General features: G+C 39.9%; 1 protein-coding gene and 1 pseudogene across 1 annotated transcript in view; both read left to right on the top strand.

Moving 5' to 3' along the window:
• Positions 1 to 22,996, top strand: part of BBOF1 (basal body orientation factor 1) — a 60,459-nt gene that overhangs the window by 12,823 nt on the left and 24,640 nt on the right. Inside the window, exons 4-6 of the mRNA XM_075530833.1 lie at positions 868 to 1,011; positions 11,607 to 11,687; positions 15,784 to 15,854. Of these exons, the coding sequence (XP_075386948.1) occupies positions 868 to 1,011; positions 11,607 to 11,687; positions 15,784 to 15,854 (296 nt within the window). The remainder of the gene's footprint in view (positions 1 to 867; positions 1,012 to 11,606; positions 11,688 to 15,783; positions 15,855 to 22,996) is intronic.
• Positions 1,849 to 4,876, top strand: LOC142426056 (eukaryotic translation initiation factor 3 subunit H pseudogene; annotated as a pseudogene).

Genomic DNA, 22,996 nt, shown 5'->3' with positions numbered 1-22,996 from the left:
TACCCCACGGCACCTTAGTCTACTATTGTGGTTTTTGTGTTACTGTGATCCTGGAAACTATGTCTCTGGTATTTCAAATACCAGCAGGGTCACCCAAAGTGAACAGGTTTCAGCAGAGCGTGCAAACTGAGAACAGACTACAAAGGAAAGCAGGCTGTTCACTCATGAGGAATTTGCCAAGAACATTTTCAGACACTGGAAACTCATGAATAAAAGCAGAACATTTTTAGACACAGTGCCAGAAGATGAGCCCTTGAAGTTAGATGGCACTCAAAATATGACTGAGGAAAAGCTGCTTTCCCAACGTAGGGTCAACCATAGTGACCGATGGAATATGGCTCTGGGGACCTTCATTTACAGGTGGCTCAGGCATAGGAACAATTGTGAAGATGGCTCAGGACCATGCAGGGTCACTATGAGTTGGAGCCAACTCGATGGCACCTAACAACATCACAACAGAGACAAACCACTAAGGCTTGTTGGCAGTCATGGAAACTGTTTTAAAATAATTGTTAATGGCAGAGGGATATGTTTACTATAAATATGTTAGATAAAATGTAAGAAACAACTCTTATATTATGATTTTTATTATAATCTGGAAGAAATATACATTTTGGCCTATATATGTATATGGTGGTTGTCTTTGCTTGATAATGTTATGGATGGATGCTTTTAAATTTCCTTTTGCATTTTTCTATATTTTTCTTTGAAAGGTTTATATTACTTTTAGAAAAATAAATTTTTAAAAATCTGTTCCCTCCCCACTTTTTGTTAAGTCTTCCTGACTCCAGACTTCAAATAGAACATGATTCCATGGGACCACTGCTCTTTTTCTTAATGCTTTTGTTTACTTATTTGTACATCTAGGAACAGAAGTACACTGTGCAAATAAGCGAGCTGGAGGGACAGTTCCACAAAAAAGCCAGAGAAATTGCCATGATTCATACAGAACTGAAAACAATACGGATATTCCAGAAGAGAAAAATCCAAGTGGAGAAAGAATTAGATGATGTAAGTTTCTTTCCTTTTTGTAAAATGGAGAGATTAAAAATTTATTGATTTCAAAAATTTTTTTTACTGATTTCTGCAAAACACTTCATAAATATTTACTTCTGTACAACAGGACATTTTAGAGATTGTTTAAGAAAAAAGGGAAGGCGTGTCAGTTTAGGGCAAGATGCAAATGATCCTGGCTATGAAGACTTTCCTTTCTTTAAGCATTGTTTTCATGGTGAATTCATTCACCCCATCTCAGCCACACTCCTGCTCACTTTTATCAATCGCTAGACTTCTGGATTCACTTTAGTAAGAAGCAACCTACAGCCCATGAAAACATCAGGGCAATGTAGCAAAGTCCCCAAAGAAAATATGTTTAGACCAGTGGTTCTCAACTTTCCTAATGCTGCGACCCTTAATACAGTTCCTTATGTTGTGGTGACCTCAACCATAAAATTATTTTCGTTGCTACTTCATAACTGTAATTTTGCTACTGTTATGAATCATAGTATAAATATCTGATATGCAGGATGTATTTTCATTGTTACAAACAGAACATAAAGCATAGTAATTCATCACAAAACAATATGTAATGATATATTGAGAAATATTTATTTCTAATGACAAATAAGTAATATTTTGTCCTGAAGCATGGTGTAGCATAGGTAACAGTCTTAATGTAGCAACAGTAAACTACATCGCTACATTTTGGGATAGTATGTGCAAAAAGCCAATGGCAGCGCGAAGGTTGAGAAAGCTTCTTTCTCACCAGATCAACATATCTGCATGTGGGCAGACCTGTCTGGAGACAGATAGAGGAGTGGTGTCTAGGTTCCTAAGACCATCGGAAATATGTGTTTTCTGACGGTTTTAGGAAACCCCTGTAAACAGGTTGAGAACCGCTGGTTTAGACTGATGGATGGTGATTTTAGAAAATTATCAAGGGCTCTGGGTTGGGGCAGGCAGCATGAGGTAAACAGTCCTTTCAGAAAGTGGCTCTGACCTTGCTGCCTTCCTCTCCCTTCCTTTTCCTTCTTCCAATCAGAACGTGGTCTTACTGCGTTATTACTAACAAGGCGATAAGTGACAGTGTCGAGCATAAGTAGCTGAAATGAGCTACGCGACAGAGGAATTGCTTTTCTATCCCTTGGTTTTCCTGGTCTGTAAAATGAGGATAATAATCGTTACTATCTAGCAGGATTACTGTATTGCATGAGTTAACATATATAAAGTGCTCGAAATAGTGCATGTGAGAATTACATTAACAGTGGTGTGCAGCACTCTGAAAAGGCCAAGACAAAATGATAACAAAGTTCTGATTCGTATCATTTGCTGGTTTTATGGTGTAGTTATTTAATTGTGACCAATTTTCGAGCTACCAATGCTTTAACAACCTGCTAGAAAAACATTCCTGGAATCAGCTTGCTCCAGCACACCACCGAATACACATGAATACTGAAGCTATTATTGGTAACAGTAACGGTAGAAGTATTACCACTTAAGATTACCTCTAGTATGTAATATATGAGTTAGAAATAGGTGCTCTGAATCAGACAGCTCAAGTATAAATACTATCTATATCTTTACTACTTGAATACCCTGTTACATTTCAAGTGTATATTTCTCTCATGTAACATAGGGATGAGAGCAGTAGCCCCCAAATCCAACGGTCATTGTGAAGACAAAATGAAAGAATCTGTTTTAAATGTTTAGTGCAGTGTACCTGAAAATATTCCTGGCTATTGCTGAACCTGCTGCTATGATTACTACTACTAAGATCATTTTTTTAAATTTTAACAATTTATTAGGAGCTCATACAATTCTTATCACAGTTCATACATATACATACATCAATTGTATAAAGCACATCAGTACAGTCCCTGCCCTAATCATTTTTTTCTCCTCTTTTCTTTTTTTACATTTTATTAGGGACCCATACAACTCTTATCACCATACATACATATACATACATCAATTGTATAAAGCACATCCATACATTCCCTGCCCCAATCATTCTCAAAGCATTTGCTCTCTACTTAAGCCCCTTGCATCAGGTCCTCTTTTTTTTCCCCTCCCTCCCCTTTCCCCCCTCCCTCATGTGCCCTTGGTAATTTATACCTCGTTATTTTGTCATATCTTGCCCTATCCGGAGTCTCCCTTCCCCCCTTCTCTGCTGTCCCTCTCCCAGGGAAGAGGTCACATGTGGATCCTTGTAATCAGTTCCACTAAGATCATTTTTATGATTAATATTATTTAAGAAGCTATCTCTCTCAGTGTGTCTCACTTTTGATCTTGGTGTACTCTCTCCAGGCACACAGTGTCCCTCAAGTTCTCCTTGGTCTGCTCAGGGCTGGTTAGCAAGAACAAGCTCTAGTGGGACACCAAGGTCCTGTACCTTATTTCTCTTGACCCTTAGCTAACTGCCACATTGAAAGGGCAGGTGAGGCATGAATAGACAAGAAAGCATAGTAGTTAAAATCATGGACCTCATGTTCTTGCTCTGTAGCTAGCTGGTAGCTGGTGGCCTTTTACAGTCAGTTGTCCTCAGCCTCAAGATTCCTCATTTGTACAATACGGCTGACGGCATCACCAGCCTCGTCTGAGAGTTCATGTGTGGTTAAATAACATTAACTAACTCGACACTGCCATTACATTGATGCTGATTCATAGTGACCCAGGGTAGAACTGCTCCCCTGAATTTCTGAGACTAACTCTTCACAGGAGTAGAAAGCACATCTTTCTTCTGCAGAGCAGCTGGTGGTTTTGAACGGCTGACCTTGTAGTTAGCAACCCAACCTGTAACAACTACTACATCCCCATGGCTCCTTTTAGCATGTAAAATACTTAGCACATGGACTCTTAGTAGTGTAGTAGTTGTTGCTGTTGTTATGATTATAACTTTAAAAAATCTTGTCCTGGAAAGACAGTGTCCAGTCCCAGCACTGGCCCAGCAACCACCTCTTCCACCTCCACCAGCGGCACTGCAAGGAAGGGCAGAGGCAAAATGGCTCTGGAGACTTGACCATGAAGCAAGTGCACATCAGTAGCCTGGTGGTATTAAAAACAAGCAAGCATTATCAAGAAGAAGGACAAGGAACCGAAGCTGTCAAGGAGTGCTTTGGGGTCTGGTTGCAGAAGATCGTTTTGAAATTACCAACTGCCCTCGTTGCCCCCAGCATAGGAGGAGGATGCTGATTTTGATGCAGTCCAGCATCAGATGGAAATAATGAGGCGCCTTCATCATGTGAGCATTGATCATCTCCACATTCGATGGATTGTTTGTCACCCCGGCGCTCCTGGACTCGCAGTTCAGTTACCAGCGTGCCTCTGAGAACTCGGTTGCCCGAGGAGCTCTCTCACTGAAGACATACAGACTGACCCCTAACTTGTGGAAGTTTGTAGAGAAAGGGCTTTTTCCCCTGCAGCATTGAAAAAAAGCAACTATCACCCTTTGAGCACATGTTTGAAGAGAGCTGATCATATTAAAACTCACATCTGGTTAACGTCCTAATGTGGGAACTTGAGAAGAAGCCAGCTGTTGCGGATAAACACAATTGCTCAACCTTGCGAGCAACCATCGTTTGGGGAATAATGTACAGCTGCTGACGGACAGCGTGGATGAAATGAACCAAGATATAGTTAAATGTAACATGCACATGAGGAACAGTAGGAAGCTGCAGAAACACCAGTCCCAGCATCCAGAGCCCGGCTCCCCGAGGAGGACCTGTCCAAACTCCTCAACCCTCGCAGGCCCAGCCAGGATGGACTCGCCGCTCATTGCAAGCCAGGGGAACACCTACTGGCAGATCAGTAAGGGAGTTCACTGCCCCTAATCTAGGCAACTCTCATGACCCAGGCTTTTCAAGAATATAACAACTAAGTAAACGTAAAGGCAGTTCCCAAACCAGAGTTAGCATAGATCACATTGGGGCAGCTTCTGGCAGAAATCTTTTCGCATATTGAAAAGTAACAGAAGATTCCTCTAATGTCTTTGCCTTCTTTGACTGCCATATTTCTTTCAAGCCAAAAAGTAAAATTAAAATGTTCTAATTTTAAAACAACTTAATGAAAGGCTCTTAAAAACTAGAATTTAAAGAAATAAAATGACCCATTTCAGGCAAAGTGAGGAGAGGGAAGAAGTATCTTAGATTAGGGTTATTATATGTTAACCTTTCTGATAGTACTAGAGCACTTACCCCAAGGCTTCCCTTGAAGGAGGAGTAAAAAGCAACAGAGGCAAGTACGGCTGCATACACAGTCCTTCAATAGTGGTGCTCCGTGAGTAGATTCATGGGTAGACACACGTGCCCAATGGGTGTGGAAGGGAGGGTGCAAGTATACCCACATATAGTAATAAATGTAACATTGTACATGGGTATTTATCTTTGCCGCAAATATATTCATTAATGTAGTGGAGCATACAGGGGGCAAAGTTCTGAAAACTTCTTAGATGTTGTCTGGATAATGGGACTGGGGGTTCAGGACTAGTCTCTGGAGACACCAAGGTCAATTGGCATAACAGCCTACAGAAGACAGTGTTCTACATCCTACTTTGATGCATAGCAGTCAGGATCTTAAAGCTTGTGGGCCCCATCTAAGGTGTAATGGTTGCTCTCTCTTCATCTGGAGGAAAGACGTGGGATGAAAATTGAAGATGTCTGAAAACAATTAGTCCAAAAAAACAAGTGGGTCATGTGCATATCAGTAGCCAAGACCCTGAAAGCAGAGGAACTAGATGGTGCTGCATTACCACTACCAGTTGTTCTGAAAAGGGTCACATGTAAAAATCCTGGATAGAGTGTGAGAAACAGGGTTGTATCCTCTCACTATGTGTGTTCAATCTATATGCTGAGCAAATCATCAGAGAAGCCAGCTCATATGGAAGAAGAATGTGGCATCAGGATTGGAGAAAGGCTTATTAACCTGCGATATGAAGATGACAACTTTTCTTGGGAAAGTGAAGAGGGCTTGAAGTAGCTGCTGATGAAGATCAAGGATTGCTGTCTTCAGTTTGGTTTACAACCAAATGTCAAGCAGACCAAAATCCCCACAACTGGACCAACGGGTAATATGATAATGGAGAAAAGTTGAAGTTGTTCAGGATTTAGTCTTTCTTGGATCCAGAATCATTGCTCATGGAAGTAGCAGTCAAGAGATCAAAAGAAGAGTTGCATTAGGTGGATTTACTGCGCAAGACCTTTTGTATTGAAAAGCAAGGATATTACTTTGAGGACTAAGGTGCATCTTACCCGTTAGGATATTTTCAATTCCCTTATATACACGTGAAAGTTGGGCATTGAATAAAGAAGACTGAAGAAGAATCAATGAGTTTGAACTGTGGTGAAGGAGAAGAATATTGAAAGTACCATGGACTGCTCAAAGGACAAGCGGTTCTGTCTTGGAAGAAGTATAACCAGGGTCCCTTTAGAGACAAAGATGGCAAGACTTCATCTCACATACTTTGGACATGTTAGGAAAGACCAGTCCCTGGAAAAGAACCTCAAGGAGATGGATTGACACAGTGGCTGCCATAACGGGTTCAAGCATAGGAACAATTGTGATGAGTGTTTGGTTCTGTTGTACATGGACTTGATGGCACCTAACAACATCTTTCAGGCCTGGAACTGCACTCAGTGCATGACTCCGTTTTCAACTAAACAATAGACAAGTTAATTAGGGGGAAATAACTCTGGATAATCTCAACACCTTAGAATAATCAATCATTTGCGATCAAGGACAACATTCAGAAGGGTTGCAAAAACGGAATGGAAACTGGAAACAGGGAGGAAGTGGGGTAAGTGATGTTACATTGTGGGTATTATAATTAATGACATGAAATAAAACGTGTTTATATTGTTGAGTGGGAAATTGATCTGCTCTCTAACTTCACCTAATTCATAATAAAAAGTAAACAAAAAAAACTTTCCTATGACATTACCTTTGTTCATAAACTTGATTACTTGTTTCTCTGCAACTGTTCTTACAACTCTTGCTTTAAAATTGTTTTTAATTTCTCCAGCACTGTTCTCTGAGGAAGTCTCTCCTTTTGTGGGCTTCAAGCCCTTTCCAGCTCTTAAAATAGTTATGTAGCTGCTTTGTCCTCTTATTTTGTGTTTGTATTGCCTTTTATTCTTTGTAAGAAGAATGTGTGTGTCACTTCTTCCCAGACCCTAGACTAGTATTTAGTAATAAAATTTGCTGAGTGGTAGAAAATAACCCTCGTAAGACCTTTCATATAATTTGTAGAAACTTAGTGCTTGAAGACATTTTAGGACTATTGAACACTATTCTGCAGATGAGGGGAACTGAGACACCAAGATGTTAAGTGAATTCCAGAGTAAGTGGTAGAGCTGGTAGCAAAGTAATCTTCAAATCCCACAGTTCTGATGATGTTCTGATATCCGCCTCAAGAATCTTTAGTGGTTCTCTATTGTAAACAGAAGATTTACCAGACACCAGAGCATGAAGATCAAGAGCCTGCACCTACTTTGGAACATTAGTATCTCATTTTACTATACCTTTTCTTTCCACCCAATTCGTTACTCATCCCTGATGTCCTTTCTGCCCCTCTTATTTAGGTCACATTGTTTCTTCTGCTTTGAATATCCTCCTGTTAGGTCAATGTCCATTAAAATGTTATACATCCTTCAAAGACTTAACTCAAACACATGTTCTCTATGAGAAATTCCCCAGAGTTCAATTTAAAAGTACAGTAATTTTCTTTTCTGTGTGTTTTATTTTTTTAAAATATTTTTATTATTATTGGGAGCTCTTAAAATATCATAACATTCCATAATTCAAATAGATCAAATAGATAGTTGTACAATTGCTACTACAATCAGTTTCAAAACATTTTCTTACTTCTTGAACTCTCGGATATCAGCTCCCTTTTACCCCCTCCCTCCCCTTCTCCCCAGGAATCCTTATTATTACCGTTATATACTGTTAGAATTGTTACTTTATTATATATGTATAATATATATACTTCAATCCAATATATCCATTCATCTGCAATTCTGTTATTCGCTCCTCTCAAGTGGGGTTATACAGTCATCATTGCTGTCTTTTACCCTGCTCCAGTATCCTCAGGGAATCCTTACTCCCGTTTCTGTTTCCGAAGGGGTGTCCTCACTGCCTTTTCTGCATCAAACGAGCTTAATTATCCAAGTGAACGTATGTAAGTCTAGCAGTATTAATGAGGTGAGACATAAACCTTAACAGCAGGGGGAGGAAATGTTAAATGATCAGAGGATCGGGATGTGCCTCATCAGTGCCACACCCCACCCCACCCCTGAATTCATCACCCCCTCCACGTAGCCCTTTTGTGAGGGACTGTTTCTGTGTTTTTAGATCATTTTTTAATCTCATTTATGTGATGGGGCTTCAAAAAATTCATGGGAAAAATCCACTACCTTTTCATTTCCTTTCCCCCACCTCCAAACCTTCGAAGCCCCTTTACTTCCCAACTCGCCCTGCCCCAATGCATTCTGATTAATTCATTCTACTTTGGTGTTTATCAGTTATCTCATCTCCCCAACAAGACTAAATTCTCTGAATCAGGAATAGCATTGTCCCTTGTATTGATTGAAACAAAAACTACAATAATGCTCAAGAAATCTTTGTTAAATGCTGACTGGGTCTTTTCATTAGCTAGGTATATAATTAAAGGCACCAGTAGTCTAGATGGAATATACAGTTTTGTTTCATATAAAGATCAGGCAGATTGGATCAATGTAGTTAACTTTTCCAGAACTCTCAAACTAGTTACTCTATTGTAGGTATATTTTGTTTTCTGGTGAGCCCTGGGGTAATTGAAAAACAAACAATGTTGCCACCTAGAGGAGAAATAGATGATTTCAGCTTTTCCAAAAGTGGGGGGGGGGGGGAAATGAGCAGCACATATTAAGGGCTCAAGTTGAAGACAAATGCTTTGAGAATGATGATGGCAACAAACGTACTTATGTTCTTGATACAAAGGATGTATGTATGGATTGTGAGAAGAATTGTATGAGCCCCCAATAAAAAGATTTTTTTAAAAAGCAGGATTCCACTGGGATAAAAAATATATATAACCTTAGATTAATAATAATGTCATTATTATTAAACTATCAAATGTTGTAAAAAATTAAAAAGATTAGTTTCTATATATAAAAAAAGAAAAATATTAAATCCAGAAGATTTTGTGGCAAAAAATAACAACCCCTAATATACTATATATATATATATGGAACTCATGATATAAAATTTTGATAAAGTTTTGATTAGATCATTTTAAATAGTCAATGCATAAAATAAAAATATTTTAACCTTTCTGATTAACTTAGGGAGCACATATTAATAGATTGTTGCAGTTATTAATTTTTAAATAATTCATTATCTTCTTTTGACAAAGTGATAATACCTATCTCAACCAAATTAGCTAATAAAAAGGAAAATTAAAAATACCCACCAATTACAGTGCTTAGAAAAAGCCATTATTCATATTTTGTTGTTTAGTCTTTTTTCCCCTCTCTTCTATGAAGAAACACTTGTACTTTAAAATGCTATTTTTACCAAAGTGAGGCCATTATGTACAAATTGTTAACCTTTTTCACTATATATATTATATCCATTTTTCAATACCACTAAATAGTTTTCTATATTTTTAATAGATGTGTAGAATTCCATTGGGTAGTGAACATTAGAACTTTCCCCCTAATTTTTCATTATTGTAAACTGATAAGCATCTAAGTAAAGAAATCTTATACGTTTTAATTTTTAGGATAATCACTCAGAAGTGGAATTTATAGGTTAAGGAATATGAACCTCATTTGGTCTTTTATATCTTACTTAACTATCTTTTGAAAGATTTATTAACTTATAGATTTTTGAGGGAGTCCATGGATGTGTGAAAGAATCCCTCTCACCCTCTATACATTTGTATATTGGTGTGAAAGAATCCCTCTCACCCTCTATACATTTGTATATTGGCATTCATCTGGAAAGTATATGACAATGTAAGAAGCTGTTTGTTTTTTTTTTCAAATTGTATGAAAAAATATAAGGAGAGAAAAGAACATCTGAAAGATATCATGTAGAATTGAAGTTTAGTTAGAACAATGAACACACTAAGGAACATGGTTAGCTATAATTGAAGATAATATCAGAAAAAATAACTTTTATATTAGATAGTTGCTATGTTAAGTACTTTATGTGCATTATTTGTTATTCAATCCTCAGCATACCCCTGTTAGATCAGTGGTATTATCCCCATTTTATATACAGAAACGTGAGACTTTCTCGCCCATAGTCAAACATCTGATCAATTAGAGAGCTAGCACTTGAAATCTCGTCTCTCAGAATCGAGAATCCTTCTCTACTGCCTGTTTGATGGCAGGGATAGTAGATTGATAATGCCTATTTTAATCTGACTCATCCTTGTCAGTAAATACATGGATCTTCAAAAAGTTTCTGGAAAAATGAAATTGAAAGATGACAGTATTTTCCCAGGAACTTTTCAAAGCTCCCTCAAGTAGTTATGAGGATCATAGTTTTGAATTAACTTAATTTGTTTCTGTTTGTTTTTTGCTTTGGGGAATTTTTTTTTTTTTGCTTTGGAGAATTTTATGTCTCCTTCTAGATGGTCAGAGGGTGACCATCAGGGATGGTGGTTCATAGGTGACCATGGACAATGCCTTTTAGATTTATATCAGCACAAATTTTCTAACAGTCAGAACCATTAAAGGACATCTGGTGTAATAATGACATTTAATTTGTGGTCTTGCTAATAACGAATAGTAATAGAGAGCATTTATATTAGTGGAAGAGCCATGGTGGCAGAGATCAAAGCACTCGGCTGCTTCACGAAAGGTCAGCAGTTTGTACCCATTAGCCCCGCCACCAGAGAAAGAGGTGGCAGTCTGCTTCTGCACAGATTGCTAGCTCCTGAGGCAGTTCTGCTCTGTCCGACAGGGTCTGATAAGAGCGCTATGAGTTATTAAGTGGTCGATTTATAGTCTGACTCCTGAAGTTCCTTTCCATTACAAAACTTTATGATTTTGTGATTCCACATGTTTGAAATAAAGATTTTTGGAAAATGTGAGAACAATTTGTCTGAATGCTCTGAGAATTATTGTCCATAAAAAGCTTTAAAAAACTAAAATTAATACGTCTCTAAAATAGTGTGTGGAATTGGTTCCTAGTGGAAAGGACAGAATGATTATTTTTTTAAGTTTGCGTTAAGTCAGAGTTCACAGAGCAAACTAGTTCCCCGTTCCGTAGTTTGTACCTGAAGTGCACGATGCCCTTTGAATGCATTCATTCCCCACAAGCTGTCTACACTCTGCGTTGCTGCGCTGGCTGGCTTGCCTGTTTGCTCTCACTCGATTTTCTATCCTTTCCGACGTTTTAATCTTTGCTTTTGGGCAAATGTTGTCCTTTTGATATAAGGAACACGTTCCTCACAGGTGCTATTATTTGTTTTATGAACCTGTCTCTTGTTTAGCCGAAAAGAATTTTAGGAGTAAACGGTAAGAAACAGAAAATCTTTCTCTGATAAAAATATTGTAGGAATGCATTCCTGTCGACCACAATTCCTCTTGACCCTCTTTTGCTTGTTATTTTAATTTTAGCTAAAAGAGAATTTAAGGAACACAGAGCGGAAACATCAAGAGACTCTTAGAAGACTGGAAGGCAGATTTTTTGAAGAGAAGGTACATACTATTAGGATTAATCAATAAATCTTTAATAAAACAATGCATATACTTTGAGACATAATTACCTCCCACTTGTTACCAGATTAGGGCATTAAAGAGTGTTTATCAAACCATTACTGAATAAAAAAATTTTAAAAAACAAAGAAAATCAACGCTTCTATTCTAGAGATCTTAATGTCCCCTTCCTTCCTGAAATTATTGAAGTCTATCTAGCTCATCAGTTGTAAAGTCTATATTCATAAAGAATATTGATTTGTAATTTTCTTGTGGTACCTTCATCTGACTTTGGTATCAGGTCTCTTAGATTGTGTTCAGTGGAACATACAGACCTCAAAGGAATTTTCCCCTCCTCTTTGATACTTTGGAATGCTTGAAGGTGATTGGTGATAATTCTTTAAACGCTTGGTATACTTCTGCATTGAATTCATTTGATTCTGGACTTTTCTTTGCTGGGAAGGATTGTAGTTACTGATTCAATCTCATTACTTGTTATGGATCTGTTGTAAAGGTAGTTTACGTGTTTCTAGGAATTTGTTCATCTCATCTAGGTTATATAATTTGTTGGTGTGCAAATTGGTCAATGCTTTCTCCTGTAACCCCACAGGAGTTCTGGAGGGGTCAGTAGCAATGTCCCCACTTTCATTTCTGATTTTAATTATTTTTATTTTCTTCGTTGTCGGTCTTGCTAAAGTTTTATTTCACAGCTCTTTTCTTTTCTTTTTTTCCCAGAGGCCCCTTACCAGGAGCCCGCCGGCTCCGCCCTTCATAGCTCTTTTCAAAGACCAACTCCTGGCCTTGTGGATCTCTGCCGTTTTGCTCTTCTCTGTATAAGTTAGCTTTGTTCTGCTCTTCATGAGGTCCTTCCCTTTAATTTGCTCTCCTTTTTCTTTTTGTGAATACATGGGGGTTTTTGGCTCCAAAATGAGCACTGATAGCTCTTAGGAACCATCTGGCCTCGTTTCTGTAGCCGGACAACTCTTGGATCTTATTCATCAGCCTGCTGAATGGTTTCTTTTTCAGAGACATAATTTCCAAAATTTTTTGGATCTTGTGTTGGTCCGGGTAGACTAGAGAAGCAAATACAGGGAGACTCATATGTGAATAAGAAAGAACTTTATCTATAAGAACAATTGAATATTGAGAAAAAATCCTAGTTCAGTCCAGATTAAGTCCATAAATCTGATATTAGCCCCTATGTCCAATACCAACCCATAAATTCCTCTTCAGACTCATGAAACACATGCAATGATACCAAATGCAAGAAGATCACAGGCCAGTGGGTAGAAAGTTTTGTGGATCCAGTGGCAGCAGAGGTATCAGTGTTGGCAGGGGTCTCCACGTGGCTCCTTCCATTCCAGGGCTCTAGCGTAGCTCCATGTGTCTTGTCAGCAAGCATGCCTTCCAGGGAGTGATTGTGTGTCTTGCCTCCAGCCAGCTATTTATCTCCTTAGCAGCTCCAAATGAGGTCATCAAGCTGTGACTTGATTGACAGGCTAAACTCCACCCCTTCACTTTCAAGTCTCAAATTGACAACAGATCATGTACCTACTACAGGTATCTGTGTTTTTAAGTGTTATGTGTTCCTACATTAAAGCAGCTTAATTTGACACTAGTTCAATGTTGTGTTCTTTAAGAATTAACTCAATATCACCCAAGAAGAATTAACTCAATTCTTTTATCCAAGAGGTTTCAGATTTCAAAGAGACCTACCTCCTGAGTAATGATATTGACAGGAAATGAGCACACACAGACCCTTGATCATGTTCTGTACATGGACATAGGTTATATGAATACTGTCGCCAGTTCCTTTCTATTTCCTCACCATTCATCAACTAGAAGCCTCCCCTCCCCTTTTCTTTCCAAGGACACAGTACTACATTGATGTGATTGAAGTCCCTCCACATGTTCCTCTGGGGTCCTTCACAACAACTGCTCATCCCTTCAGAGTGATGCTGACATTTTCTGTAATGTCAACAGTTTGGTTGCTGAGAATGGTCTTCATTCTTGCAGCAGATTCAGCAAAGAGGTGCTCTTTTTTGTAATTGCTCAAAGTGTAAAGTTAAGCTATTGATTGGAGATCTTTCTTCCTTTTTAATGTAGGTGCTAAATTTCCTTCTTAGCACTGCCTTTACTGTGCCCTATAAGCTTTGATATGTTGTTCTTGCATTTTCATTCTTCAATAAGTATGTTCTGATTTCCCTCTAGATTCCTTCTTTGACCTATTCCTTGATTAGTCGTGTGATATTTAATTTCAATGCTTTTACATAATTTCCAGTTTTCTTTCTGTTCCCGATTTCTAGTTTTATTCCATCTTGGTCAGAGAAGACTCTTGATGATTTCGGTCTGTTTAAATTTATTAAATTGTGTTTTGCAACCTAGCATATGTTCTATCCCAGATAATGATCCATCTGTACATGGGAAGAATGTGTATTGTATTGACATTGGGTTAAGTGTTCTATGCACGTGTATTAGGCCAAGTTGGTTTTATAGTGTTGTTAAAATCCACTAATTCCCTATTGATTTTCTATCTAGATGTACTATCCATAATTGAAAGGGGTGTAATTGAAATCTCCAACTATTATTGTCAATGTCTGTTTCCTATATTTTGGGATTTAGAATTAGGGACATATATATTTATAATTGTCGCAGCTCCCTGATGAACTGTCCCTTTAGCATTATATAATACCTTTGTTTTGTATAACTGATTTTGACTTAAAGTCTATTTTGCATATTAATATAGCCATTCTAATTCTCTTGTGGTTACTATTTGTATGGATTCCCCCACCCCCTCATCTTTTCATTTTCAGTCTGTTTGTGTCTTGGAGTCTAAAATATGGCTCTTATAGATGGCATGTATGAGCTGGATCAGGTTTTACTTGTTTATTTATTTTTAGCCATTCTGCCAATCTCTATCTTCTGATTGGGAAGCATAGCCAGTACACTTGAAATAATTACTGGACAGGAAGGACTTCTTCCAGTTGACTATTTTTGTTTGTTTGTTTTTGGTATGTTTTAGAACTTTTTTTTTTTGCATCCTTCATCTCCTCCCCTTGTGCTGAACTTTTTTGTAGTGAGCCATTTTGATTCCTTCTCCTTTCCCTTTGTGCAGACCGCAGTCCCGATTTTCTTGCGGCCACCTTGAGGGATTACATTTGAGATCCTGATGTAACAGCCTAGTTTACATCGATAGCAGTTTAACTTCAAAAACATGGAAGAACTCTCTCCCTGTACTGCCCCTTGCCACTCCCCATACTGTGATCGCAAAGTACATACTTATACGTTATTAACCCCAAAAATAAATTCACAATTTTAATGCCTCTGTTGTTTTAACTGATGTAGATCTCAGAGATGAATGGACTCAGTGGCTGCCACATAGGCTCAAACATAGACATGGTTGTAAGGATGACGCAGGGCCGGCTGTCAGGAAGCAACCCAACAGCACCTTACAAGGGGAACAACGATGTTAGGGCTCAACAGGAGATACAGGCCAAAAATACTGTGAAACTGGCCCATGAAACTGCCTTTACCCGAGATTCCCCCCCACCATACAGCTTTGAGCAGTTATCTAGTGTACTTTCCTTCCAATCTAAAGGAGGCTCGTTTTAGAATGATTTGCAGGGCAGGTCTGGTTATAATGAACTCATTTATCTTGTATTTATTTTTGAATATCTTAATTTCTCCCTTATTTTTTGAATATAGCCTTCTTGGTAGATATTTCTTTTCTTTCAGCCTTTGGAATATAAAGTTCTACTGGCTTTTGGCCTCGAATTTTTCTGAGGAGAAATTGACACTCTTCTTGAGAGTCCCTGGTGAATGACAATTCACCCCCCTCTCTCTGAGGAGTCCCTTTATCTTTGGTTCTCAGCAGTATGGGACCATCAAGTGCCCTACTGTTTGGTCTCACGTGTCTGGTTACTTCTGCGTTCAGTTGTTTTGATGGCAGGACCAAACGCTAGAGCTTCCTACTCTGCCATTTTATATCTAAAAACTTATATTTTTGATGTGTAAAATATGTTGCTACAAATATACCTGTAAAACAAAAACCCCACAAATAGACTTGTGTATTTCAACTGCCTGTTTTTGTTGTGGTTAGAATCGACTAGAACAAGAAGCTGAGAAGAAGATAATAATGTTGGCAGAGAGAGCCCACCATGAAGCTGTTGCGTAAGAGATTGCTGCTTCCTTTTTCTTTCTGATAGCCTCTCTTACTTCTCTTCCCATTTATTTTCCTCTACTGTGTGTGCCACGTTCTCTGCGCCCCCCTTTACTGGCATGCTTTCTTTATCTTATCAGGTCTACTCGTCCCCACTGTTTCTTTATCTTGTGTGTCTCCTTTCCCCTCTATCCCTGCTCTCTCTATAGGCATGAATAAGGTATTTGCAATGAATAAGTCACTGCGCTTGCAAAATACTATCATGGGAATTCCAGCTTCATTTCTATCACCAAGACCCGATTCTCCAACTACTGATCCTTCAGCTTTGTTTCCAAGTTTCCCACTCCAGTCACTGGTAATTATCAATATTGTATGCTTGTTCAATATCAAACAGAAGAAGTTGGAGGAATTCTTCAGTTTCTTCATCATTGACTTTAGCAGCTGATTTTGATTAAAAATAAATTTAATTGATACATGTGTTAACTGATCTTCCTTTTTTTAAGTTTTTATTAGCCATTTAAAATTTAAAAATTTTTTTAAATAATTTTTTTATTGGGGCTCATACAACTCTTATCACAATCCATACATACATCAATTGAGCAAAGCACCCTTATACATTCGTTGCACTCATCATTCTCAAAATTCGCTTTCCACTTGGGTTCCTGGAAGCAGCTCGGTTTTCTTTTTTTTCCCCCTCTCCCTCACTCCCCGCTCCCCCCTTTCCCCTGGTCCCTTAATAGTTTATAAATAATTATTTTATCTTATCTTACACTGCCCGGCGTCTCCCCTCACCCACCTTCCCATTGCCCATCTCCCAGAGAAGAGGTTACACATAGATCTCCAAGATCGGTTCTCCCTTTCTACACCCCCTTTCCTCCCGGTGTCGTCACTCCCACTGCTGGCCCTGAAGAGTTCATCTGTCCTAGATTCCCTGTCTTTCCAGATCCCTACTGCACCGCTGTACATCCTCTGGTATAACCAGGTCCGCAAGGTAGAATTGGGGTCATGATACTTGGGAGGGGAGGAAGTGTTCAAGAACTAGAGGAAGGTTTTGAGTTTCATTGTTGCTACCCTGAACCCTAAGTGACTCATCTCCTCCCCACTACCCCTCTTCAAGGGATGTCCAGCTGTCTACAGATGGGCATTGGGTCCCCATCATGCACTCCCCCTCATTCACGGTGATATGATTCCCTCCCCCCAAGCCCCCTACCCCGGCCTTTGTTGTTTGAGACCTGGTCTCCTCTGCCCTTCATGATCACCCATGTTGGTGTGCTGCTTCTGTGTGGGCTTTGTTGTTTCTGGGCTAGATGGCCGCTTTCAAGCCTTTAAGTCCCCAGACGCTATATCTCTCAGTAGTCGGGCACCATCAGTCTTCTTCACCACACTTGCTTATGCCCACCTTTGTCTTCAGCGTTTATGTGAGGAAGGTGGTCACACAATGATTGTTTTTGTTCCTTGGTGTCAGCTACCTGGTCCATTCAACACCTTGTATTCACTTAGGCTGTGTACTTCTTCTCTGTGGACTTTGTTGCTTCTGAGCTTGATGGCCGCTTGTTTGCCTTCAAGCCTTTAAGACCCCAGACGCTATATCTTTTTGATAGCTGGGCACCATCAGCTTTCTTCACCACGTTTGCTTACACACACGTCTTTCTTCAGTGATCATGTCGGGAAGGTGGGTATCATGCAATGATCGTTTACCTGGGCGAGGTGCTATTGTATTGGAGTATGTGTGAGGAGGCCCAATGTCCATCTGCTACCCTACTACTGAACCTATAAATATATGCACATAAGTCTATTGCCCCCATAATCATAAATATATTTACATATGTACATGTCTGTATTTAGGCTTCTCTGTATGCACTTTGCCTCCTACTCCTTTCCTCTGTTTCCTTTCGTTTTCCTCACATCCCACTACCATGTTCAGCCTTCATTCTGGTTTCAGTAATTCCTCTCAGTTAACTTGCCCTTGGTCACTCCCTACCAGTCCTCTCCTCCCCTACCTCCTCTGGTTTTGAACCACTCGCTGTTCCCTTGTCCCTGTGTTGGCCAACACCTCCTCCCTTCCCCTACCTCCCACGCTCTCATGTCCCTCCAGGACCGTTGGTCCCGTTATTTTCTTCTCTCATTGTTTGTCCAGCCTATCTTGTCTAGGTGGACCTGCTGATATAGTAACATGTGCATACAAATGCAGATGACTTTGACAGCGCCCAAGTGGCACATATGAACATGACTTCGACAGCAGCAACACCGACACGCGATAAGCAGAAAAGCCACTAACATACAAAATTTACAAGGTAAAAAAAATAGACAAAACAAAAAGATAGCAAAAAAAGAAAAAAAATTGCTAGTAGTTCAAGGTCTTTTTGTTGGCCTTTAGGAGTGTTTTCCAGATGAAACTTGTGTGGTGCCACGTCCTGGCCCCAAAGTCCATCCTTTATACTCCCTCGGGATCTCTTTGCTCTGATTCCCCCGCTGCTCCATTGCACGCCCCCAGTGTTTGCCTCAGTGTGGTGGGGTCAGCTCAGTCGCACATCCCCCACTGTGTCTCAAGTGCTGTGCCATGTAGGGCCATAGGTTGGTGCAGGATGTCGCATCTCGCAGTGTGGCCAACTGTATGGTCCTCTCTGTATGATGGGCCCTTCGAGCTGGGCTATCGTTTTGTGGGCTTGTTGGCCCAGGTGTATTCCACTACGTCCTTTCTCCTTCCTTTGTTTCAGCTTCCTTCTGGATGTGGTGTGGTGGGTCAGTTCCTTTCCCACACCAGACGATCTATTTTTATTTTTTGTGGTATTCCCTTCGAACGTGGGGGTCGGGCTAATTCTGGATTGGGCCAGCGTACAGTCCAGCCTCTTTGTGTTGTCCTCCGTACTTTACATTGCCCTCCTTGTTTGGTGTGTCATGGTGGGGTCCATATGCATGTTCCAGTTCTGTGGGGACACAACCAATACTCTCCCCCGGGGTGGATTAGTACCCTGTTTCCCCCCATACCATCCACTCGGATTCTCCCCATTCCGGTTCTCCCTCCCCCTGCCCCACTTCTCCTCTGATCTTCTTTATAAGTCTATGGATATTATCTATCACAGACAGTACTGAACTTTAGGCTAGATCTTGAAAAAAATTTTTTTAGATATTTTCTTTCAAAAGAAGACTTCCAAAATGTAAGCAGAAGTAGCTTTAAAAACAAAGTCTAGTAGCTTCAGTCTATACCTCCAAACCAAGGATACTTAATAATTCTCCTCTACCTGAAAAGTTATCCACTGTAGATTAGAAAATGAGAAAATTGGGAGGGGAGTGATGTTATGAGTACAAGAAAATGTTCTAAAATTTATTGTGATGATGATTGCACAATTCTTTTTAAAAAATAATTTATTGGGTCTCACACAGCTCTTATCATAATCTAGACATCCATCCATTGTGTCAAGCACATTTGTACATTTGTTGCCATCATCATTTTCAAAACATTTTCTTTTTATTTGAGCCCTTTGTATCAGCTCCTCATTTTTGCCCTCTCTCTCCTCCATCCTCCCTCCCTCCCTCCCTCCCTCCCTTCCTTCCTCCTGCACCTTTGATAGTTTATAAATTATTATTTTAAAACATTTTATTAGGGGCTCATACAACTCTTATCACAATCCATACATATACATACATCAATTGTATAAAGCACATCTGTACATTCTTTGCCCTCATCATTTTCAAAGCATTTGCTCTCCACTTTTAAGCCCTTTGTATCAGGTCCTCTTTCCTCTCCCCGCCTCCCCGCTCCCCCCTCCCTCATGAACCCTTGATCAGATATGTCCATCTCCCGGAGCTGCAGAATCAATGTTGTCCTTTGAAACAAATTCTTCTTGGGGGAGGGTATTTTTTCATGTCTTACACTGTCTCCCTTCACCTACTTCTCTGTGGTCCATCCCCCAGGGAGGGGATTATATATAGATCATTGTGATCGGTTCCCCCTTTCTACCGCCACCTTCCCCTTCCCCTCATGGGAAATATTCTCTCTTTTTAAAATCATTTTATTGGGGGCTCATACAACTCTTATCACAATCCATAAATCCATCCATTGTGTCAAGCACATTTGTACATTTGTTGCCATCATTATTGTCAAAACATTTGCTTTCTACTTGAGCCCTTGGTATCAGCTACTCATTTTTCCCCTCCCTCCCTCCTCCCCCTCCCCCACGAACCCTTGATAAATTATTATTATTTTGTCATATCTTACACTATCTGATGTCTCCCTTCATCCACTTTTCTGGTGTCCGTCCCCCAGGGAGGAGGTTATATGTAGATGCTTGTGATCGGTTCCCCCTTTCTCCTTCACCTTCCCTCCACCCTCCCAGTATCGCCACTCTCACCCCTGATCCTGAGGGGTTCATTTGTTCTGGATCCCCTGTTTCCAGTTCCTATCTGTACCAGTGTACGTCCTCCAGTCCAGCCAGATTTGTAAGGTAGAATTGAGATCATGATAGTGGGGGTGAGGAAGCATTCAAGAACTAGAGGAAAATTGTATGTTTCATCATTGCTACACTGCACCCTGACTGGCTTGTGTCCTCCCCGTGGCCCTTCTGCAAAGGGATGTCCAAATTCCCACAGATGGGCCTTGGGTCCCCTCTCCACACTCCCCTCTCATTCACAATGCTATGGCTTTTTATTTTTTGGTCTTTGATGCCTGATACCTGAACCTGTCGATGCCTTGTGATCTCACAGGCTGGTGTGCTTCTTCCATGTGGGCTTTGTTGTTTCTCCGTTAGATGGCCCCTTGTTTATCTTCCAGCCTATAGGACCCCAGATTCTACATCTTTTGACAGCCAGGCACCATCAGCTTTCTTCACTGCCTTTGCTTATGCACCTGCTTTGTCTTTAGCAATCGTGTCAGGGTAGGCTGGTGAAATGTTCTTTTTGACAATGAATGTGACACCATTCCTCTTCAACTTGTCATTCCTGGCATAGTGAACCATATAGCTGTCACATTCAAAATGGCCAATACCAGTCCATTTTGGCTCACTAATACCCAGGATATCAATCTTTATGCATTCTATTTTATTTTTTGAAGACTTGTAATTTTCCTAGATTCATACTTCATGCATTCTACCTTCTAATTATTAATATATGTTTGCAGCTCATTTCATTTTGAGTCTCCCATAAACAAATGAAGTCTTCATCATGTAGTTCTCATTAGGTGGAATACACTGGAATCAAACTGATTACATCTGTGGAAAGAGGCAATAGAGGAAGAGGTTCAATATCAGACAAACCAGGCCATTAGCGAACTGGAAAACACCCCAATTGTTCATATAAAGTTCAGGCTGAAGCTGAGGAAAATTCAAGAAAGTCCACAAAGCTCAAATATGACCTTGAGTATATCCCATGCGAATTTAGAAGCCATTTCCAGAGCAGAGCAAAGAACAAGAGGGTGAGGAAAGCAAACGGTCATTAAAGTGACAGAGAAAGGCAAGACCATAATGAATGCCAGGAGAGACTCAGAAACGTGCTAGAAACGAGGACCCAAAGGGAGCTTCAAAGAGCAGTTCAAGAAAACCAAGTAAAAGCCCCTCTCAGAGGGGTCACAGGGATGAGTCAAGCAGGGTGCAGTAAAGCACCAGTGAAACACACAGTGCTCCTCCGCTTCCTTCAGGCTTCCTCGCCCCCACTGTCATGACCCTAGTACTGCCTTTCACGAGGGCTAGACCGGAGCAGGTGCACAGGTACAGATAGGAGATAAGAGTTCACGACACACTGAATCCAGGAACAGGAATGGGAATAGCGATACCAGAAGGGCAGGGGAAAGGTGGGGAGAGAAGGGAAGGAAGGGGGAACCAATACACAACTCCAATTCTCCCTCCCAGGGAGGGATAAACAATAGAAACTGTGCGGGAAGGGAGACAGCGGTTGGTGAAATATATGAAAATAATTATCATTTATAATTTACCAAGGGACCACAATGGGGGGGAGGGGAGGAAAAGAGGAGCTGACATTTATCTAGAAAATAAATGTCTAGAAAATCATGATGGCAACATATGTACAAATGTGCTTGATACAATTGATGTGTGGATTGTTATAAGAGCTGTAAGAGCCCTCAATAAAATGTTTTTAAAAAAGAAAACAAAGCAATGTATTACAAAGAAGTGTGCTCAGTCCCAGAGTTAGAAAACATGTCTCAAACTGAAAGAACTGTAGAAAAAAGTTTAAGGGTTGAGTTGGAATCTTGAAGGATACTTTGGGTAACCTCTGTGTATGATGTAGGAAGTATCAAAAGAAGATGGAAAAATTATGAAGGGCTACTACCAAAAAGAATTGATCAATATTCAACTATTTCAGAAGGTAGCATATGATCAAGAAGCAGAGTTATTGAAGAAGTCAAAGCTACACTGAAGGCATTTGTGGAAAAAAAGGCTCCAGGAATTAACAGCGTACCAATGGAAATGTTTCAATAAATTGATGCAGGATTGGACACATTCACTCATCTATGCAAGAAATTTAGAAGATGGCTACATAGTCAACTGACTAGAAGAAACCCATATTTATGTCCATTTCAAAGAAAGGTAATCCAGTGGAAGGTGGAAAGTAATAAACAATATCATTAGTATCACAGGCAAGTAAATTTTGCTAAAGATACTCAACAGTTGCAGCAATGACAGGGAGCTGCCAGAAATTCAAGCTGGATTCAGGAAAGGACAGGAAATGAAAGGTATTACGGCAGATGCTAGATAGATCGTTGTTGAAAACAGAGAATACCATAAAGACGATTATTTGTGTTTTATTGTCTGCAAAAGCATTCAAATGTGTGCATGATAAAAAATTGTGGCTAACATTGTGAAGAATGGGAATTCCAGAGTAGCTAACTGTGTTCATTCAGAACCTGTACAAAGACCAGGAGGCACTTGTTAAGATAGAACAAGGGGATGTTACTTGTAAATCAGGAAAGGTGTGTGGCAAGGTTGTATCTTTTTATTGTACTTATTTCATCTTTATGCTGAGCATATAATCCAAGAAGCTGGACTGTATGAAGAAGAACGTGGCCTCAGGATTGGAGCAAGGTTCATTAACAACTTGTAATGTACAGCTGACATAACTTAGCTGGCTAAAACTGAGGAGGACTTGAAGTGCTCATTGATGAAGATCAAAGACTATCGCTATAGCCTTCATTGTGTATTAC

Source organism: Tenrec ecaudatus, chromosome 14 (genome assembly GCF_050624435.1).
Source record: "Tenrec ecaudatus isolate mTenEca1 chromosome 14, mTenEca1.hap1, whole genome shotgun sequence".
Lineage (NCBI taxonomy): Eukaryota > Metazoa > Chordata > Mammalia > Afrosoricida > Tenrecidae > Tenrec > Tenrec ecaudatus.
The sequence above is the reverse complement of the archived record's forward strand: the minus strand, read 5'-3'. Positions and strand labels throughout refer to the sequence as shown.